The sequence below is a fragment of the Amphiura filiformis genome, chromosome 12 (genome assembly GCF_039555335.1).
Source record: "Amphiura filiformis chromosome 12, Afil_fr2py, whole genome shotgun sequence".
Lineage (NCBI taxonomy): Eukaryota > Metazoa > Echinodermata > Ophiuroidea > Amphilepidida > Amphiuridae > Amphiura > Amphiura filiformis.
Genome location: NC_092639.1, coordinates 66464471 through 66487846, shown reverse-complemented (window position 1 = coordinate 66487846; position 23376 = coordinate 66464471). Strand labels below are relative to the sequence as shown.

Genomic DNA, 23376 nt, shown 5'->3' with positions numbered 1-23376 from the left:
TTGATTCCTGTCCATATTTTAATTCCGTATGTTCTTTTTTGTTCAGAAAAGGTAAATTTTGAACAATAAAAACTGTCACATTTTCTGATCAAATTTCAAAAAACAAATTAAAATTTCCTCAACACCCTAAAACAATCATTTATGATTTTTAGTACAACATGTACCATGAAGTTTCCACTGAAAATTGACAGAAAAAACAGTACATGAGGTTGTCTAGTTAAGTTAATTTATTGTCGGAGGGATTTGAAAAGTGCAACACCGCCACTTTTTTTTGATAACAAGTTCAAAACTCATGGCTGCATATTATTATGAATTATGAATCTGACGGCGCGGATCGAGGTCCACTGTTGTTTATCAGTGACCGCGTTCAGCGTTTGCGTTTTGCCAAATAAATAAAAGATCGCATGTATCGAGTATATTAATGAGGTTAAGAATCATTGTTATTACCTTTTTCTCTTGTCTCAGCAATTCTAGCGGGCAACTCTTCCAATTCTGTGATACAAAATGGAAATAAAACAATGAATTAATCAAGATTGCTTGATACTGTACACCATTGTCTGAAGAAGGACAGCTTGTTGTGTATTTGGCACATAACACAATTTAATATACAGGGTGTCCCAGAATGATTTGTACCGTGTTTGCAAAAATAACTAAAAATAGAAGACGGGCAGTGTATCTATTTTTGATACCAGCATTATAATGGTGGACATGTCTCCTACTTATTCTATTAATTTCAGCACGCTACCTTTATTTGTTTTGGCGTAGCATGCAATAATGTAAAATCGATGAAAAACGACTCGCATACCTTTGAAAAATCATTTTGACGACAACTATTGTTGGGGTTGCGCCTTAAAGCTTGCCGGACAGCTGCAATGTTCGCTCTAGTTCTTACAGTCTTACGAGCACCTGAAGCTTCACTCTGCCGATTCCTGACAGTTCCGTGCTCGTCAAACTTCTTTACGTTATACACTATCGTTTAATGAATCTTCTTTGCGTCTCAACATAGCTGCCGGTTTGCCAGTAATTTTTTGAAAGAAATCCACACTGCTGTACAGTAAATTGAGGAGCCGTATTTTCTGTACCACAACCAGTTCGATCTCTGCAAGCATTTTAAATGACATGGACCTGACACCACAATAACTATATTTAAAACTACCGCCAAAGAGAGAATGGGATTAGGCCACAAATCCTTAATTCCATATAATGATTGCTTCGTAACGTCATAAATAATAGATAGATAACGGCTATTTAGTGGAAATATGAACAGGGCACAACTAAAATACCTGCTTAACTTTTTCAAAATAACTTTGTACTGAACGGTTAGTAATGTTACAGATTTTCAAAATAGGTTGCGTTGTCAAAACTTAGAATTCACCATTTTTACGCAATCTTCTATAACTTCTACTAGAAACGTCCAACTTTTAAAATCTAAAAAATCTGAGAGAGCTAAATATATGTAAAACTTAAAATACAAAACAATATGACCATTCAACATGCCCTTCATACCTAAAAAATTCCATCTTTCCCGGTATAGATCATTCTGGGACACCCTGTATTTACAATTCATACCATTTTATTTTCCCAATATTTCCAAGCCAACTGAAACCAAATTTCATATTTTTAAAAGCTAAGGGTTCATACCAATTTTTTTTAAACCCTAATCATGCCAAGCCGAAAATTCTACTCCAAATCGATTTTCTTAATGTTGTCATAAACACATTTTGTGATATTATGTTCTTTAAATCTTCACATTTTGGCACAAATTTGAACTCACAGTGTTGTGCTTCTTTGGTCCATTTGCATTCTCAAAATAAATACTTTAATTTATATATTTCGGACACAAAAATGGAGTTTGAGAAAAGATATGAATTCTCTCCACATATTCCCGTAAAGAAATTATAAGCCAATAATAAGGATCTTGGCCTACCTTTTTGCAGTTCTTTTTGCCTTTCTTGTGCTTTTTCTTCTGCTTGAAGATGTCCTGGATGGTATAAAAAAAGTGAGCAACTATTATATTATATAGGCCCATTCAGCGATATGCTAATTCAGAGAATCATTAAAATCACCTTTGTTATCATAGATGTGCTAACATAGCCTGCTAGTGGTTATCAAGTCAATGCGGTAAAGCATTTGACTATGGTGCGAGAGGTTGCAAGTTTAAACCCTGGGGTGGTTTATAGTATCCTCTTGTGGAAAAATTGAGTTAGCTTCAAATTCCCCTGGACATATTGATTCCAAAATAAGAGAAATTGAATCTAATAGGAAAAGAAGACACTTAAAGGAATCAATATGGATAAGAAAGAGGGGGCAGGCTAATAAAGCGCAGTGATTTATAGTGCGCTACACAGGGCTGTCAACTCTCACGCATTGGCCGTGAGTCTCACGCATTGGGTCACTTTCTCACGGTCTCACGCATTGGGTCACTTTCTCACGGTCTCATGCATTGGGTCACTTTCTCATGGTCTCACGCCAAGGTAGTATAATCTCACGCCTAGGTAGTAAATCTAACACAAAAAGCTGGAAAATGAGTAAAATCTCACGCATCGTCAAAATAATTTGTTGTCTCTACCCCCCCCCCACTTTTTCTCGAGGGCCGTGGCTCAAATAATCACGGGTCAAAATGAACATTGTAGTCGGCAAATCCCGGTACGCCTCTGTCTCATGCCAAGCAATTCCAAAAAGTTGACAGCCCTGTGCTACAGGGATTAATACACTCAACAGGAATTGTGGCAACTACTTCCTTCCGCATATTTATGATCAGTTATTAACAGCACCATCTACGTCGCGTCGGCTACCAACAGGAAGCAACAGACGAGAAAGGTCAAAGCTGATGCATTCAATATAAAGAACAAAATGTCATTGAGGTACATCAACATCACCTTTTCTTGGATTTGTTCAAGAACATTTTATATAACTGGAGCATAATGTTTGTAAAAGGATTCCCAAAAGTGTAGCATGAGTTTACAAACTGCCCTATACTCAGGGGCGTCGCTAGACCAATATGATTCGGGGGGTGTACAGTATGGTTTGCCGACGGAAATTTTTTATAATTTGTTGCCCCAATTTTTTTTTTAGCCAGGGCGGCGCTCAGAAATCTAAAAAGTGGGGGGGGGACAAAAAAAATTTTCAAAATTTTTTTTATAACTAGTAGTAACTACTATACCATTCACAGTATATCTATTACAACACACTTTCGTAACACATCTATTATATGGCTCTCACAATTTGCCGACAATCACACATACCTTTGACAACATTTGCCGACAGTCACATGGTTTTGCCGACAGCAGTCAAATTTTGCCGACAAAATTGTGCATTGGGGGGTGTCACACCCCCTATACCCCCCTCTAGCGGCGGCCCTGCCTATACTAGTAACTTTTAAGCTTCATTTAGGCTACTGTTTATTTTACCTTTGTCAATTTGACCAGTAAGTGTGTCCACCTGCTGTCTTGTATGGTCTCTGTAAGTATCTTGTAGTGTAGTGGTCTGTTGTCTTGTCTGTCCCCTGATGGTGTCTTGAAGTCGTCTGGTTTGCCCTTCTGTGCAGTCTGTCACCTGTTCCCTGATGGTGTCAATTTGACTGGTAAGTATATCTGTCTGCTGTCTTGCTTGGTCTCTGTAAGTATCTTGTAGTGTCATGGTCTGGTGTCTTGTCTGTCCTCCAATGGTATCTTGAAGTGTTCTGGTTTGTGCATCTGTGCAGTCTGACATAGTGTCCTGTAGTACCTTTCGCTCTTTTGACATGACTTCTTTGAGTTCATCCTCAGAATCTTTGACGACTTGCTGCATCCATTGTTTCATTTCAGCTGTCAATGGCCTTGTTGCTCTTTCTTCCATTTCTTGTGTTACAGCCAGGGTCTTTATCTGTGACACATGAAGGAAATATGTGAAATAATTCATTAATGAGGGTTACGGAATGCAAAATGATATATCACGATCAAACAAATAAACATCCCATAAATAATGGCAGCAGGTAAGCATGGAACATGCAGGTGGTGATGGAGTAAGCTAGTTTTGACCATTATTCCGAAGGGTCATTACTCTGAATTTACTGAATTTACAGCACACTTACATGTTGTAGTTTGCATCTGATATCATCAGCCTGTGCTGTTGTGAAGTGCTGTGGATGTATTTTCTCAAGAAGCTCTACCAGATTGAAGATATCATCAAAATATCCATTTCTTGTTGGTTTGGTTACCTTCAGATTATCTGCAATTCTCTTATGGCAGAGATTGTTTCGTGCTTGGTACACCTATTTCAAAGGAGGATCAATAACAACATAATTATAATATTGATTTATTTACAGCAGAAATGACAGATCAACCCAATGCTACTTTGTACATGTAACTAAATCAGTTGATATAACTTAGAACCTCAACTTCTGTCGTATACGAGTATCCAAAAGTTTTTCAGTGACATCAACCAGAAGTGAAAGATCTATACCGATGAAATTTACGTCATTGTAATCACTGGTCCTTATGTACATTATGGTCCAAAAATGGTCTCATAAATATGTTTACTTTCTTTACAGGTGGCGCTAGATGGGCAGTAGGCGCATAAGCTGAAAGATGGTGAAAATTGAGGCACGCAGCATGATTAAGTTCCTGCATTTGAAGGGTTAGGCCTAAAATGCTCAGAAAATCTATGATGAAATGAAAGTAATGATTGCCCATCATATGGCACTATTGCTTTTTGAAAGAGGAATTTCCAAACTGGCCACATGTCCCTCACAGATGAGCCAAGAATTGGACGTCCATCACTTAACGGATGATGCGGCCACAGTGAAAAAATTCAAGAAAGTGGAGGATCTTATCATGAAAAGGTTATCGCCTACTTCCCATCTAGCGCCACCTGTGAAGAAAGTAAACATACTTATGAGACCATTTTTGGACCATAATGTACATAAGGACCAGTGATTACACTGACAAAATTTCATCGAATAGCTCTTTCACTTCTGGGTGATGTCAAAAACTTTTGGATACCCCCTCGTACATGTACCTGCACCCTGATTGTTTTGAGAATGGTGCATATATGTGACGTGTCATGTCAAAAGGAGACACTTTTGGGCAGGATAGTAAATGGAGAAATAGCCAAAAATCTGCCCGGGAGTGATTTTTCACAACTTGGGTTTGTTGCGGATTTGTGATATTCTTAATGTTAAAAATACTGTCTGATAGTTTCAGACCCGAATATAACTGGCATCTTGTATCTTTTAAGACATTTTTCAAGGTAATTCCTAATCTCGACATTGTCAATAATATTTTTAAAAGGCCGATATCTCAATTTCCAATTTTATAATACCATAACTTACGAACTCAATATCTAAGCTTAGGAATGAATGTCCGATTTCATTGGGGTAAACGGCATTGTGGAGCAAAATACATCTATATTTAAGATAGGTAAAAACGTCAAAATTGATAACCTGCCCAAAAGAGTCTCCTTTTGACATGACACGTCACAAAAAAAAAAAAAAAAAGCACATCTCATGGATCTCCTCCAGTGGGCGTAGCCAGTGGGCAGTGCCCGCTCGTCGTGGCCGTCCGGTACATGTAAGGCCGTCGGTAGACTGAAGGCGTTAGTGAAAAAAAAAAATTAGGTTAACAATCAAGGGGAAAAATTGTAAATGAAATGGAATTTTACATTAAAATTGTGTGTTTTTATATTGGTACCGCCTAATATCCTTTTTTTTTTTTTTTTGCTCTTCACTTTTTCAAACCATGCCAAAAAAATTTGGGTCAACAAATCACAACTTCCGTCGGTACATTTACAAGTTGTGCCCACTTTCGGTTCCAAAATCCTGGCTACGCCACTGATCTCCTCTGTATCTGTAGGTGTACTATACAACACTCCCAATGCTGGAGCCAGGCGTATAGGGTAGTGTGCGCATACAGATGGTGTACCTTATTGTAAAACCTAGCCAATCGGTCACTCGTACAACTTTTTTTTTTTCAAAGCGACCGCAAATTCATGTCTTAACACCAATGGTGAACAAACATTGTGAGAGTGTGGCATTAGGGCTTGATTTAATAACTGGTTTACATGCACAGATGTATGTAAATTGGTTCTGTGCATGTAAAATTGTGCCTGTGCATGCAATATTTTGTGATATTCAACCCATATATTTAAAAGGAAATACAGCAGTGATGCATGTAACTTTCATTTTCTAAATCGACCCCTGTGTGGCATAGAAGTGATAGGTAACTTAACTATACTTTTTTTTAATCCTTATATTTTGACATTTGAGCCCTGCATTAGCGGCTATTTTCATTTTATGTAAATTACCATTTTTCCCACATCCCTTTTCTGTCCTTTTTGGCTATGTTGTTGAGGAGGGTGTAATTAGAGTCACTGGCAAGCAGTAACATTGGTGTTCTCTAATTTTGTCTAGGTGAACCCATTACCTTACATGTACTTAGTTGACTACGGTAGGCCTACTTATCTTTATCTTAGCAGAAATCAATATAATGAAATTTTAGTTAATTTGAATTTCTTTTACACTTTTAAAAAGGGCATTTCGTGATCAACAGCATGCATCCACCCACTTTTGTCCAACAAAGTTGAGATTTTTATACCAATGGACACCTCTGGTTACATAATGTTAATTGTTATGTACAAAATATTTCTTGCAGATTAATTCGTTTAGCAAACATATCGTGAATTTTGAACCATTGTCTATGGAGCAGTGTAATAATACACATAATCATGCATAAATTGCAAACGCAAAATCGGAATCAACTGCAATTTTGGGAATAATCCTTTTTCGTGCATATCTACTGAAAAATGTCATAAAAGGAGGATGCTAGGATCACAAAATACTCCTTTAAATGCAGAGATTTGTATTCCACATTTTTTTAATTTGTGCAAAATTTGCAAATAACAAAAATCATCGTGCAATACAACATGATCAACTCATAAAGGATCGCAATTAATCACACTCTGGGCATCTCCTGTCATAAGTGAGCTTATTCCATCAAGATGTGTAAAAAAAATCAATGTCCTACCTTGTTTATAACATCATGATTAGCTGGATTGTTGAGATGACATTCTCCAAATTTCATCATGACCTTCAAGATGGAAGCAGGATCAAAGTCACCAAAACAAGTTGGACTCTGACCTGGTGGAAGACTAACAGCAAAGGCTTTGGCGAACTCAACATAATCATGGAAGAGTCTTGATGGGTTGATGTTTCTCCAGGTGACACGTGCATCCTTCTTTGGATATCTGTTGGTCCAAAATAGAGTCTCTATTGCATGGCACCATTGGCTGCAATTCTTACAAGGTGGAGGGTATACAGGGCAGTCATGAGATTGCCTTCTACGTTTGTTGTCTGTTATTCTGGTAGAACATTGTGTTGGACGTAAACAAGGTTGGAGGGTAACTTTCAGATTGGTAGTGTGGAGGATGATTTGTTTTGTGGTGTGCCAATCTTTGATAACATTCTCTGCACATGGTAGAACTGCTTGATCACACACTACCTGGATGGCTTCGTGGCATTGGACATAGTAATGAAATTCTTCAAGATCCCCTGATGTGGTCATTGTGATGATCAGCCTCCAAGAAATTTATACCTGAAGATTTCTGAATGATAAACATATAGATAAATAAATCGATACATAAATAATTTGAATCAAAATTGTAATGTTAACCATTTATATGCTTCAAATCTGTCATTAGGCGATGAAAAAAGAAAATCCTGTTCTACTGGCCCGACCGACCCAGATTTTGAACAAATTGGGGGAAAAAATTTCAATAATTTTTTTTGTATTTTCTAAAATTGCAAATTATTTATAGGTTTTGGTGATTTTTTGGGTCATATCCAAAAAAGAAAAAAAAAGGCTGACCAACCGACCCTACTTGAAAGGTCCGTCCTGCGTCCGCCCGTAGAACAGGTTTTTTTTTTTTTTTCGCCTTATGGATCCCAAAAATTGTATGCAATTAAGTTACTCATTGGACATGGTTTTTGTTCCACTGCTGACAAATGCTTGTGTACTTTGACTGCACACAGGCACATTTAAAATGCAAATTAGTCTGTGTTTGATGATGTAAACATGGAGAAAGCTAAATCGACTAATAACCGTCGATGTCCAAATACAATAAAATAAAAGAGACTGCAAATGACTTTAAATATCTCACATATATTTCAACAAATATCTAGTCCATAAAAATGTCACAATATTTGCCCAAAATTTTGCCCTGAAAAATCCCCGGCTTGGTAAGTTACAAGTACTTGTAAACTGAATTTTCTTCAAAGTACATTTACAGAATATATTTTGACTGGTAACTGTGTACTGGACATGAGAATTAAATATAAAACGAACAAAATTTTTTAAAAAGCCAACTCTCCAACTGTCATATCGTACATGGAGCAAGGCGTGTGGCCTGCATAAGGTAACCTATAGGCATGCGCATATTTTTTTTGGGGGGGGGGGCTTTGGGGGCACGTGCCCCCCGGGGTAAAAGCAGGGGCGGCCAAAACGAAGGGGCAGCGGAAGAAGAAGGGGTGGCAAAAAGAATTAGTAAAGAGTAAAGAAAAAAGGGCGGAAAAAATTTGAAAGAGCATAAGAAAATTATGAAACAAGGCGGTTCTCGAACCACGAGTCTCGCCTGCTTTTGTGACCGCCTGCTTTTGCGATAACTGTTGGTAGAGAGGTAAATGAATTTGGCGGTTATCGGCTGGGCACGATTATCTGGCTGATGGTACATTTGTAACTGTACTGTACCCACCAAGTTTCATGCCCATGCAACAGTTTTTACTAATATGACCTCAGATGACCCCAGGTGGCCCTGAAATGACCTAAAATTTTGGCTCTAAATGTTGACTGTACCCCTTGTGCTAAGTTTCATGCCCATACGAGTTTTTACTAATTTGACCTCAGATGAACCCTGGTGGTCTCGAAATGACCTTCCAAAAATTTGGCTATAAATGTTGACTGTACCCATCAAGTTTCATGCCCATACGACAGTTTTTACTAATTTGACCTCAGTTGACCCCTGGTGACTCGAAATTACCTTCCAAATATTTGGTTTTAAATATTGACTGTACCCACCAAGTTTCATGCCCATACGACAGTTTTTACTAATTTGACCTCAGATGACCCCTGGTGACCCCAAAATGACCCCAAAATGACCTTCCAAAAATGTGACTTTAAATGTTGACTGTGTACCCACTAAGTTTAATGCCCATCCGACAGTTTTTACTAATTTGACCTCAGATGACCCCTAGTAACCTCAAAATGACCTTCCAAAAATTTGGCTTTAAATGTTGACTGTACCCACCAAGTTTCATGCCCATACAACAGTTTTCACTAATTTGACCTCAGATGACCCCTGGTGACCCCAAAATGACCTTCCAAAAATTTGGCTTTAAATTTTGACTGTACCCACCAACTTCCATGCCCATCCGACAGTTTTTACTAATTTGACCTCAGATGACCCCGAAACCCCAAAATGAACTTCCAAAAATTTGGCTTGAAATGTTGACTGTACCCATCAAGTTTCATGCCCATACGACAGTTTTAATAACTTGACCTCAGATGACCCTGAGTGACCTCGGATGACCCGTAATGACCTTCCAAAAATTTGGCAAAACCAAACAACTATTTTATCAAAGTAATAAATCAAAACAGAAAGATGCTTCCTTTACGAGTTATCACTCATTGAAAGTGCTACTTTGCTATAGTTTACATGCAAAGCGACTATCTTAAAGTCGTCATATTTCGTTAATTACATGACCGATCAAGCTGTTATTTGGATATGTGATACACAGTTGAAAATTAATTATTAAAAGATTTGGTGACCTCAGTTGACCTTTGACCTTGTATGTGACCTTTGACCTCACGAAATTGGATAAAGTATGTTGCTCTGAAAAATCAAATTTGGCAATACCAAAGAACTATTTCATCAAATAAATCAAAACAGAAAGATGCTTCCTTTACGAGTTATCACTCATTGAAAGTGCTACTTTGCTATACTTTACATGGAAAGCGACTATCTTAAAGTCGTCATATTTCCTTAATTACATGATCGATCAAGCTGTTAGTTGGATATGTGATGCACAGTTGAAAATTAGTTATTAAAAGATTTGGTGACCTCAGTTGACCTTTGACCTTGTATGTGACCTTTGACCTCACGAAATTGGATAAAGTATGTTGCGCTGAAAATCTAATCAGGTCGAGTACCACTGGCCACGCAACTCCCCACCAAGTTACGTCACTGTACCCCATACGGATCTCCAGATAATCTGTTCATAAGGTATTTTGCTTATTACGCATATATTATGCAAATTAGGTACTTAATTACCATATTTTACGCTCAAAATCTAATCAGGTCAAGAACCTCTGGCCCCACTACTCCTCACCAAGTTACGTCACTGTACCCCATACGGATCTCCAGATAAGCTGTTCACAAGGGTTTTTTGCTTGATACGCATCAAATACGCATAAATTATGCAACTTAGGTACTTAATTACCATATTTTGCGCTGAAAATCAAATCGGGTTGAGATCCTCTGGTCATACTACCCCCTACCACGTTATGTTGACCGTACCCACCAAGTTTCGTGCCCATACGACAGTTTTTAGTCATTTGACCTCAGATGACCCTGGATGACCTCAGGTGACCTTGACGCACTAACCAATACAAACTTGTTCTGTCTGGGGTGAAGATGCACCCACCCACCAAGTTTGAAGAACGTGCGACCCTAGTCTCCGAGAAAATAGGTTTTTGCATTTTATGCATAAATTATGCAAATTAGGTACTTAATTACCATATTTTGCGCTGAAAATCAAATCGGGTTGAGATCTTCTGGTCATACTACCCCTACCACGTTTCATCATCATAGGGCTTATGGATCTTACGGATCCCCAGATACAGCTCCATAAGGCGGATTTCTTCAGATTTCCAACCATATTTGTAGAATCGTTCCGCATAAATTATGCAAATTAACAACTAAATGCGCATACTTTTCGCCGAAAAACTAATCAGGTGATCAGCAGGTGTGTATCATTCCTGTCACCAGGTTTCGTTACCATGCCCCCGACGGATCTTGAGATAGTCTGTCCACAAACTCCGCTATTAATTTGCGCTGATTTTCGCATAAATTATGCAAATTAGCTATGTTAATTTGCATATTTTTCACGAAAACATATCGATTCTGAGCAAACTTGGATACCCTTCCTCCCACCAAGTAGCGTCGCCGTAAGTCTTACGGTTCCCCAGATACAGCTCCGGACGGACACACATACATCCACACACACACACATCCACACACACGGACGGACGGACGGACGGACGGACGGACGGACGGACAGACAGAAATAGTGATTACTAAGTCCCATCCTGAACAAAGTTCAGGCGAGACAAAAAAGGAGGAAGAGGGGCCTTTTTATTTTGTATTTTTTATCGCAAAATCAGTGTAAATACCCATAATTAGAGCTGTTTTAGCGTATACAATAATGCCTGGAAAAAGGAGGAGGCCTCTTTTTTTGTTGTTCTGAGAGATAGGCCCCTCTAACTATCACAAAACCTTTAGACTATAGAAAGCATCTCTACTTCCTAGACATATTTTTTGAAAAGTTATAACTGAATTTCAAAAAATAAAAATATAATTGAAGAAACCTCAAAAAAGGAAGAGGGAGGGAACGTGAAACATGTTTATTTTTTTATTTGGCCTTAGTGGTTATGAAACAAAGGTGAGGGGTCATGAATATGTCAGTGAGCAGAGTCGATTTTTATGAACCCCTTCCATCGTGGGCTGAAAATTTTGTGACCCCCTATCTTTGGCGGAATATTTTGATGACCGCCCTTTTGTATCGCATACCAGAGACAAATTTCCAAAAAGTTAAGAAATGTGTGTTTGATGGAAAGGTGTGCACAGTACAGAAACATTATTTTGTCATTGTAACTAAAGATTGTAAAATTTGTGATGGAAAGTGTAAATGTGCTCGTAGGGCACCCACATTTTTGTAAAGTCACACGCCCTTTCACTCGTTTTCAGAGAAGAACGGCAGCCCTTGCTCAGATTGACGAATGCCCTGTTATTCTGTTAATGAGCGACATATACAAGGAGCTTTGTTTGTGCAGACCAATGTCTAAAGCGCGTGTCGGCCAATCAAATTATCACGTCTGTAGTTATGTTTGTCAGGCGATTGAATCAGCCAATCAGAACCAGTGCCGTAACTACCAGGGGCAGAGGGGGCACGCGTGCTCCGGGCGCTACCCTTAAGGGGCACCAAATTGACCAATTCAGCATCGATTCCGCGCCTCCAAGCGATGAAAGTCAAAATTTTCAGCACAAAATCTATTGAAAGAACATTTTAAGACCGATATTCAACTTCTAGTAACCAAAATTAATTAGTGGTAGGCCTTATTTGTCCAAAATTTTATGCGCGTCCCGATGCGCAAATGTTTAAAAATTTCCCACGTCTAAGATATTCTGGGGGGTGTAGGGCAATTTTTTTTTCTTGCCCCAGGCGCTACCAAACCTAGTTACGCCACTGATCAGAACCCTACTACCGTGTTTACACTGTGCCCACTCTCAAAATGTAAACAAGTGCCATTCTTCTTTGAAGGAAACTGTAGTAATTATAACCTCCTTTTTTGGTGTAGAAAAATTATGACCCTCACTATTTTTGGTATACAATTTGTATGACCCCTAGTATATTCTATTATTCATGACCCCATTCTGAAGAAAATGACAGCCCCCTAAATGCACAAAAAATTGTCTTTTATGCAAAGGTCATTCAGCACTTTTGAGCCAACCTGAAGCATTCATCCTTGTTCACCTTAACTGATATTGGAGGTCAAGCTTCACCTCGATCAGCTTACTTTTTGCTCACAAATTTGAAGTCAACTTTCACTATATAAAGTGTTCTGTTGGGCCAAGCTTCACCATGCATCCAAAAGAATTTTCATTGTCTCACCATTTATGCGTTCAATTTGTCACCATGCATCGGTTCATGATAATAATGCCTGAAAGCGAAAGCCAAGTTTAACCTTAATCATACGAATGCTTTTATTAGTTCAAGCTTCACCCAGAAGTTCATTTTGATAAGTCTAAACTTAATCATCGTAAAGCGGTATCCAAGAAGAAGAAGAAAATAGTGAAGCTTGACGTGGCTTGAGGAGGGTACTGAGTTCCAAGATTCCCAATGGATCTTCTTATTGTGGGATAGCAACCCCTGTAAACATGGTAAATGTATTCCTTATTTTTAAGATGCTCGCTTGGCTTCTGTAACAGTATCCACATCAAGTTGTGAAGCAAGTGTGTATGCTGTGGATAGAAAAAAATATGATTATTATTGACATATCTCTGTTGAAATGTTCTCATTCCTAAAACACTATTACAATGTACCAAATCATTGTATATATTATCTTCAATTAATTGTCACCATAATTAGTTCCCTTCTCCTAATAAACAAGAAATCAAGGGCTCAGGGACATAACATCTTAACTCAAAATTGCTAGTTTGAGTGCACTGTGTAAATACAAACCATGATGTAGATCTATATGATTTTGTGTACATTAAAATTTTCATATTAAAATCTCATTTTCATCACAAGCGATACTGTAGGCGTATATTGGGGGTGCCACCAGTGTTCAAATATGCCTCAAAAGTTACAGGCCAGCCAGGCTTGACCTTTTAAAAAAGTTACCGGCCAGCCAACTAGATGCCAGTCAGAAAATTTCCGGCCAGGCCAAAAAGTTACATGCCAATGGCCGACTGACCGGCCATATTTTGTATGCTGGGTGCCACCCCCAGTCCCAACCTTTCCCTGGTTCTGGAGTAAGGTGCATCTCATGCCCCTCTTGTCAAGCAAATTTCTTGTCCCTAGTCTCAAAACATGCCATTGGTCAATATATTACTGCATACCAAATTTAAAATTATTCCAAAATCATAATAGGGGCCTCCGTGATGCTGAAATTGTTGGTCAATGACCATACCCTAATGTTAATGTTAGAAATTATTGCTGCCTTATGCATTTTAGTTCATGCAGTTAGGACTATTAATGAATAAAGATGTTAAAAAAGCATACTTGTCTCAAAATTAAACATAAGGGAGCTATCTACAAAGACCAAGTTTATGTAAACACAAATGGCTGCCTTGTGCTGTCTTTACTGTGTAATTGTGAAATTGCTAAAATATTCATAACTTTCCTATTTGTGCTATAAACTTTGACCTGTTAGGCAGATAATACTAAAGACTTGAGATCATACACTTGCATCTAGACCTTGCTCAATTTGATGAGAAAACACACACAGGCCTGATGAGCTCGAGGGTAGCCTTGTTCAAGGCCTTCTAAGATTTCCTCCCTGCTTGAACTATTTTTGGGCTCATGAAGTCAGTGAGGGCCACAGATTACAGCTATTAATGACCGTGCGTATGCTGAAAAATTGAACTTGGGCTCAGTCTACGAACCGCCAAACAGCCTTGTCTCGCCATACGAGCTCGCAGGCACAACCCGAGTTTGATTGTTCAACTTAAAACACATGATTATAAGCAGCCACAGTCTGTGATGGTCATATCATGGACAGGGTTGTAGCTAGGATATTTTCAGTGCTGGGTGGCATTTGATGAAAATCTTGCATATTTATTTGTTTGTTTGTTTGTTTGTTTGTTTGTTTGTTTGTTTGTTTGTTTGTTTGTTTGTTTGTTTGTTTGTTTGTTTGTTTGTTTGTTTGTTTGTTTGTTTGTTTATTTATTTATTTATTTATTTATTTATTTATTTATTATTTAACCTGGGGTGACCAATCAATGCACTGGCATTGTTCTCCCTTAGTTCCCAGGTGGAAATTGTTTGCCAAAATAGACCAAATTCTTAACTAATTCAATAAAATGCTGCAATTTTGGCCTCTGAGTGGTGGGCTCCAATGCTAAAATTGGAGCCGAGTGATAGGCTCCAAACCCGATTGGTGGGCTCTACCGCCCACCACCGCCCACTGTAGCTACATCCCTGATCATGGACTTGCCAAGCCCAAAAGTTGTGATAGGATTCAAGTGCTTGTCATGAGGGAGGAAACTTAGAGGGCTAGCCAGAGGGCTGAGGTTCTTCAAATCTTGAGATTGGATATCTTCAATTGGCACTCGCAGGAAATCAGAGCTGGGTTTTACTCCATGCTCAACGCTCATTGATATTGAGGGCATTAATGTCATTGAGTGATGCTTTGGTACATGTATGCTTCAGAGTCTCAACATTCTGGGGGAAAGGAAATCAGGACCATATTGTTTATCTCTGGAATATGAAGTGTGATCCAAGGATCATGCACATTGCACAGCTAGATCAGCAAGGGCTGCAGATGGAGTCATTTCTGTAGACACTGATGAGGGTTTCCCAAATCCAGTTCCAATAAGGCATATATGTGTCATGATTATTTACGTCATTCTGCTTCATACTTTGCCTTTCATCTGGCCTAGCATCTACAATGCTCTAGAATTTTAAACTTCTGAGTTTGCTCACCACTACCTATCCACAACTTCACGATATAAACCACCTCTGCTGAGAACTCCCATCTGAAGATTTGAAGAACCTCAGCCTCCATTCTTTTAACATATTGGGTGCTGTGACTGCTGTCTCATCAAATTGAGCAAGGTCTATAAATGTGCAAATGTGCGATCACTCTTCTGTAGTAGTATCAGCCTAACAGGTCAAAGTTGGCACAAAAACAGTAACGTTATGTATTCACAATTACACAGTAAAGACAGCAAATGGCAGCCAATTTTGTTTACATAAACTTGGCCTTGTAATTTTTTGAGTAAGACTGTTATTTTGATCATCTTTTATTCATTGATAGTAGTAAGGACTAAGTTACTAGTACAGCAGTCATTTGTAATGTACACAATGCATGAATAAAATAGCTGCCTTATGCATATGGTATGGCTATTGACCCCCAAAACGACTTTGGAATAATTTTAAATTTGCAATGGGGACAAGAAATTTGTGTGACATGAGGTGATGGTGGGCACGAGATGTACCCTATTCTGGAGCCACTGATTTTGTTTCTAGATATTTGTGTAACTGCATTTCACAAAATGACCAAGTGATAATTTTGACAAGTTGGTACTTTCACAGCTTTGGGGCACATCCATTTTGTATCCTTGCCCTTGGCGCACAACCCCTAGCTACACCAGGCAACATGAAAAGAAACATATATACGGGAATAGCTGTTCTTACCAACAATGGCTGGTGTGTGTCATTCATGGTCTTGTTTGATCACATGATCACATCTAATCCTGTTCTGCCCCACTGTAAAAATCATCCATCAATCTTCTACATAGTTTTGCAAATGTCTTCTCCATATCCAGTGTACTTGGAAACACAAACACTGCCATGCCTGGAGTAAGCTCCACCATCTGGAAGTAGTAAAACAGTTCAGTATAATTATAACACTTACTGGCAAAGTTCATGGAGATTAAATGAAAGTTAAAAAATTGGCTCAAATTTATTTAGCTGTCAACGTCACACAAGTAGCCTACAGGTACTGTATTCACCATAATTAGTTCCCTTCTCCTAATAACCACCCTTAAAGAAACTTTTGAAAGACAGCTGTACAACTAAATTCATCAAATGTCTAAATAAAAGTATACCTCAGTTCTAAACAGTGGTGGCACTACTAGGGGCAGGGGGCATTTGCACATAAAAAATAATTTTATTAAAGAACATCCATGGATCACTTTGCAGGGTCTTAGGCAAGATTTGAAGGTTTGGGTGTGTAAATTGAAAAAACTGGGTGTGTAAATTTAAACATTTGTGTACAAAGTATAGGCCATGTGGGCAAAAACTGGACGTGTACAAATTTGGGTGTGTAACATTTGCTGGCTGCCTAAGCCCTACAATCAAAGAAATTAATGTTGGTACACTCGGGCATACTAAATGTAAATCGCCACCCCTCTCCCCCCCAGTTCAATGTTGATGAAAGCACTTTTTCCATTGGGCTCTCCAGTCTCCCCAACATTGATTGAGGGGGAATGGGGGAGGGAAGAGGAAAGGAAAAGGTATGTACTTCTCATCAAACATAGTTATACTAATTTCACTTAACTCTCAGAGCGGCAATGAAGAGTTCCAACATATTGTCAAGGTGTACCAACTATTAAATTCCTTGATTGTAGCTTCCAAGACTATTTGTGGTACTATTTGTGATTTATCCCTCAGAATGGATAAAATAAAAATAAAATCAAATGCCTTGATCAAACTTCATCCAGCAGGAATATCTCCAATATTCTACATTTCAATTTTTTTATTTACGATTTAGCAAAGGAATATACTATAGATAATGCATGATGTATATATCGAATTTTTTATATGATGTATTTTATTGACACGAAATTTGATACAGGTAAAATATGCCCTTCCTGACTGCCATTCTGCCCTTTTTTATGTCCTCTACCAACGGCTAAAATAGTACAAAATATTGCACCAAATGGCGTCATTTGCACCTCAAATTTTTTAAATCGATAGCTTCACAGGGGGGACACCCCTCTGGCTCCCCCACCCCAGGTGCTAAAGCAGCCATTGAGTGGCACTATACTGTTTTCTTTTATTTCATGTGGCACTTCAACATATTTGAGGAAGCCTAATCTACATGTACATGATACTTGTTGTTAACGCATCGAGCAGGAAATTTGCAAAGTGTTTCCTTAACTGTTTTCCTTTATAAAGCCATTTTAGAGTGTTTTATTTAAAAGGCGCCCTTACTTGATAACTCTTTGAATTTCAAATTTTTTTTTTTTATTTTATTTACTCATTCGATGCTAGAGTGCATTGCTAAAATGTTTTTCGGTGGGATAGCGGTGCAATCTTTTGTTATATTTATTCTGTTTAAATGTTGAAATTTGGATGAAAGTTATTTTGATGAGTCAACTACAGTACGGTATCTTTTGAGCAAGATTTGCCTATTTTGAACAGTCTAAAATTTTGCTAAAGTTTAATTTTAGCAACATTTTTGATGCGATTGTCTGTCGTGATCAGCTGTGTAATTTACTATTTTACTTCTGAACTTCCATTGCTTTACACGGTACGTGTCATGCTTCAGCGAATCCAACTAGATTTTGAATGCAATGGTCTCTAGAATGTAGGTATGCTAGGTGAATTCAAATTTGCCATCAAACTGCATCATTTTATATATCAAATTAAAGCCCTTGAGTAAACAAAGCCAAAACTGAACCTTTTTTTCATAGCACTTTCCGTAGCAAAGTTACATCTTGTCAAAGATTGACTTTCATCAAACAATGTCAAAAAGATTCAGCTAGCAAAATTCCCAAAACGGCATTTCGGGGTGTTTCTAGATCTTAGTCTCATTATGATAGCAGCTTTTTTAATGGAACTGCTATCAAAATCCTCTAAAATTCCATGTGCGAGTGACTTATCACCATAAAAAATCATATATTTGGGTCAAGTGAAGTATAGAAAACATATTTATGTAGGTTTCTTTCTTCGGCCAGTTTTAAATTTCTATGTAAAAATGCATTGACATTGTCGGCGAATTTGGCTGACTAGCAAATGTGTTTGCCTGGCATACCTAGACTCGCTGAGTCTCATGGACGCCGTTCCTATGTCCATCAGACTCGTATTTCCCATTTTGGATGTCAATGGGAAATACACACTTAACGATTTGCGCCGGTTAGAAACTTGAAAAAAAATCTTTAAAATTTTATCAATGTATATAAAAGTGGTACCAACCTTATTGTGCTTACTAATTTAAGACTCGGTTGAAACAAAATTAAGGATCGAATGCATTTTAGTGTCCAAAAGGCAAAATTATCGTCAAAGTTCTGCGAAATCGGCACCCTTGCGAAGGGTTCAGAATTGAATCGAACGAAAATATCCGATCTTTGCGATCAAAAACACAAAATTACAACTTTAAACATACTATTGGCAAAAGACATTATTACCAAACAATATGGCCATGCGTTATGAGTTGGGGGTCTCATGGGCTGGAGCCCGGACATTTGCGCAGAATTTTTTGCATAAATGTTGAATTGTTTAATTACTGTAGATACCTACATAGGCAAATTATATACCAAATTAAAGCTCTTAGTGAGTGCTTCAAATTGGTACCTTAAATTTTAAAATAGTATGTGTACTTCAAAAGTTACAGCAGCTTAACTGAAAAAATGTCAGGGTGGAGTCGGCCCATAATATGCTGGCCCATAATATGCACTTTTGTGTTAATGTTTGCTCCAGCTTATTTACATGTTGTTTCAGATGTGCCTTTTTGCTCCAAATTATTAAAATTGCTTAAGTATGACAAGCCTGAATACTATGAGGTATCCTGAATGTGTAATCTTTTGAGTTTTAGGGTTTTAATTAAATTAATTAGCCAGGGTGGAGTCGGCTCACGATATTCCTGCTCGGGAAATGCCGGCTCAGGATATGCTCTTTTCTGGTGAAGTTTATGAAAACTTATCAGGATTGCATTTCTGATTTGATTTACACTGTTAGATTTAAATATTTAAGATACAAACATAACCTTCTTAATCTACATGCACATGGTCTTGCTAAAAATCCTTTTTTTTGGGGGGGGGGGGTCTGGGTATTTTACATGTTCAGTGGCGCATCAAGGTAAGTTTTCTGAGGGGGCAAAGACAAACAAATTCCTGGTGGTCATCATCTTACCCTGTGAGACTGTGATTGCCCGGTGTGATTATTGCACAAAAAGATGTCAATAATTGTGAAAATTTGTTTTTACCAGGCCAATTTTCAATTTTAACTAGGGGGGGGGGTGAAATTTTCTTTGGGAAGGGATTGGTTTTAGGGGGAGTCAAAGTTTCTTTTGGGGGGTTGAGTTAGCTAACTAACTCATTGAGGGCTCAACCCCCTAACCCCCTTGGACTGCACAATTTCAAAGGACTAGTATTTAAGTCAACTTCAGTGTACATCAGTTGAGCATGTGTAAAATTAGCACTGACTTCACCTCAGTTTTTGCGATTCTTTGTACCGGTAGGCCTACCTGTATATCTTTCTACCACAAAGTAATTTTGTACCAGAAACTTTCCCAGGAGGTAGTCATTCCAAAAGAAACTGTTTTATATGTTGGGATTGACTTACAAACATACAGATCTGAAATTCTGCAAAGCAGTCAAACTTAATATTTTAAATCCTGTTGATGACTGATGTGATATCATATACATGTGCAACTTACTTCAAACTTCACATTATGGACAAGAAATTTCAAATTACTGTGAATAACTTGTTGTAATGTTAACTTGAATTTATTATACATATGACATTCTTGTACAAGTTTAGAAAAGTTAATTTTTCTAGACAGAACATAATTTGTTAATTTCATCAAATTCAGCGCTGTTTTTGAATGGCACGCTTTAACCTTTACGCAATTTGAGGACCATAACAGGTAGCATAGAAAAACTATATATTTTCTGAAAGCTTTTGATGTGGGGAATGCAAAAATGGAGTCTGTTTTGATGTAGGGTAAGGCATTTTAAAAATAGGACCACTTGATCTTTGGTTATTTTTTTTAAATTTTCCCCTTTATAACTTCATATATATTTCTTAGTACTACCCCTACATCAGAAATAACTGCATTTTTGGATTCCTCATGAAATTTCCTTTCAGAATATGTATACTTTGCCTATAGTAGCATGTACAGGTATTGAAATAATTTATTCGAAACAAAAAATGGCGCGATTTCCCAAAAATATGCAATGTCCGGCAAAAATCCCCCAACTCAAAACGCATGGCCCCATAGAATAGAAAATTTGACATCATTTTCTCAAAATATTGAAGAAATTTGCTCACTAGACATCGAAAAAGTACGCAATCCAATTCCCGTTCAAACGCGCGAGAAACTGAAAGTGCATAATCCCGACTAGGCATACCTATAGAATGTGAAGCTATCGGTGAACAAATTCTTGGCTATCTCTTCTCGAGCAACTTGGAGCAAGGCACCCATGTGTGCCAAAAATCACTTGCTCCCCCCCTCGGCTCGGCTTGCCAAAAATTGCTTGCCCCCCCCCTTTCGGCTCGATAAAAATTTCTTGGCACCCCCCCCATTTTACCGCAAGGAATTTTATAGGGCATTAGGGGGTGCTTATTTTGTACAAGTGGACTTTTTTCCAGGTGGGGGTGGCAATTTTACATCGCACCCACCCCCACCCCGCAACCCCCCGGGCTCATAATTATTGCACAGCCCCTACGTCAGAAGTAGGTATAGTGCAATAGATAGAACAGTCCCGGCATGCCCGGGAACAGCCCCGACCGAGAGAATGCTAAATATCTTTATCATGTTTACTTTAAGCTTACCCGCACCCATGTTGTTACCGGCTAAGTTACTAAACACACGTCACACATATTTTTAGACTGAAGTACTTACTTAATATAGGTGATAGCTGCTAACGACGCCTCTTTCTTTCTCCAGGCATGCCAGGATATCAGTAAAAGTAATATTAGTGGATGAATTATTCACTAGAAAGAATAAGATGACTGGAATTCTTCTTCGCATGTGTGTACATAGGGTATATTGCTGATCCATTAATTATCCTTTTCTGGTGCATTGTGGGATTGAAAAGGGGCAAATCGATCGCTAATTTGCTCCCTTTTCTATCCCACAATGCACCAGAAAAGGATAATTAATGGATCAGCAATATACCCTATATATATACCAATCCAGCTGTCTGATCAGCTGATTCGTTGATTAGTCTCCCACCAGTCGTAAACCAAACTGGTTACGGCATGTATAGCAAGTCAACGCTGCCATAAATCGTTTTAAATTGAAAGAGATGAAATTCCCCTCAAATTCACATTTTGAAAAGGAAATTTTTAACTTTATCTGGCTGACCTGATAGCTTATGATTTTCTTAAACAAAATATGGCAAAAAAAATTTTTTGGAAAATTTTTTTTAGGGGTCTTTGACCACGCCCATTCCACCTCCCTTAATCTGAAGTTAAACATGTGTACATACCGATGTTTTTAGGGTAAATTATTTTCTATAATAATAATTATAACAGAATTAAAATTATTATTTTTACAATAATGATTACCTTTCAACGTATGGACCAAATGAACCTGTTATACACATTTGCTCCTTTCTAGATTGCCCATGATAAACAATACTAGTACATTGAAGGACATCACAGATATGATATTATTATTTCAGGAAAAAAGTTTTATACTATTATTATAGGTTTTACTTACCGACATGCAACTAAACCAGAGAAAATTGGCAAGGCCTACATCCGTCCATATCTGTGGTCTGTGCAGTTATTGAAGTAGAATGAGAACTAACGGTGGACTTTGACTCTGTTCAAAAGTTGCGGTGTTTGTTCAATATCAGTCAGATAATACGACTTTGAACGCGATGAACAAATGTAAAAACTTGTTTGATTGGCGTACGTACCTATTTATAATTGAGGGGGGGGGGGGGGGAGAAAAAAGGTCATTTAAATTATTTTTATATAATGTAACAAAGTTATATCGCTTTAAGTTAAAAACAAAACCGTCTCCTGCGCGTATCACTGTCTTTTAGTATTCGACACAGTAATCTTTTACTTTTTTATGCCTCCACCGGAGATATATTTCCTGGTTGTCCGTCCATCTGTCCGTCCGTCTGTCCGTCTGTCCGAGCTTGCGAGTGCAATTTCCCGGAACTGGTAAGGCGTATAGTGATGTAATTTGGTGGAGGGTGGCAATTGGCGGTCTCCAAATTTAAGCAGGTTTTCATCGCAAAATATGGTAATTAAAGGAGTATTTCGTGATCCTAGCATTCTCTTTTTATGACATTTTCCAGTAGATATCCACGAAAAAAGCTTATTCCCAAAATTTTAGTTGATTCCGATTTTCCGTTTGCGAGTTACATGTATGCATGGTTATGTGTATTACGGGTATGACTTTAAACTGCATCCAGGCAGCGTAGGGAGGTTGTGTGGGGGTTAGCCAGTCCCAAGCTAACGTCTATAAAATGCACACAAAAAGCCGATATTACCTACAATGCAACTGGCGGATCGGTCGGTGCCAAAAAGCCGAGCGGGCCCCTGGGTGGGGTTTCTTGGGAGCAGTCTGTATGGTGGAAATGGCGCTGCTCATCAAAGGATCTTACGGCATGGAAGGCATGCAGCAGCACCGGCAGTAGGTGTACGTGTAGTAAAGGGCGGTTCTACAAAGCGTAGGTTCCGGTCATCTGCATCCGTAGCGGGGTGGCGTCCCAACGGATTACTAGCCTATAATTCTCTTGTATATGGATGGTGTATTATAATGAACAAAAAGCTATGGAGTCGGCGATTAGGTCCCCCAGGATTGACCGTGCTCCTAGAGATACTGTCGAAGGATCAATTCCAGACAGGAGCTCCGAGTCAGGGGGGGGCGGCCAAGATTGGCTAAATTTTGACGTCGTCATTGGTTTTACACGTAAACATGAAAATGTCTCAAA

General features: G+C 38.4%; 1 protein-coding gene and 1 long non-coding RNA gene across 2 annotated transcripts; both read right to left on the bottom strand.

Annotated features, from left to right (window-relative positions):
- Window positions 1-383: 383 nt before the first annotated feature.
- On the bottom strand, window positions 384-23291 carry LOC140166597 (uncharacterized). Its single transcript, XM_072190099.1, has 6 exons — window positions 22937-23291; window positions 7002-7578; window positions 4073-4252; window positions 3411-3864; window positions 1928-1981; window positions 384-492 (listed from the first exon to the last, which is right to left on the bottom strand). Exons 2-6 carry the CDS (start codon window positions 7536-7538, stop codon window positions 428-430), a joined length of 1290 nt encoding a protein of 429 aa, XP_072046200.1. The 5' UTR covers window positions 7539-7578; window positions 22937-23291; the 3' UTR covers window positions 384-427.
- LOC140165469 (uncharacterized) lies at window positions 12455-21457 on the bottom strand. The gene is made up of 3 exons (XR_011860733.1): window positions 21324-21457; window positions 16169-16347; window positions 12455-13269 (listed from the first exon to the last, which is right to left on the bottom strand). It is a non-coding gene; the product is annotated as an uncharacterized lncRNA (long non-coding RNA).
- Window positions 23292-23376: the final 85 nt, after the last annotated feature.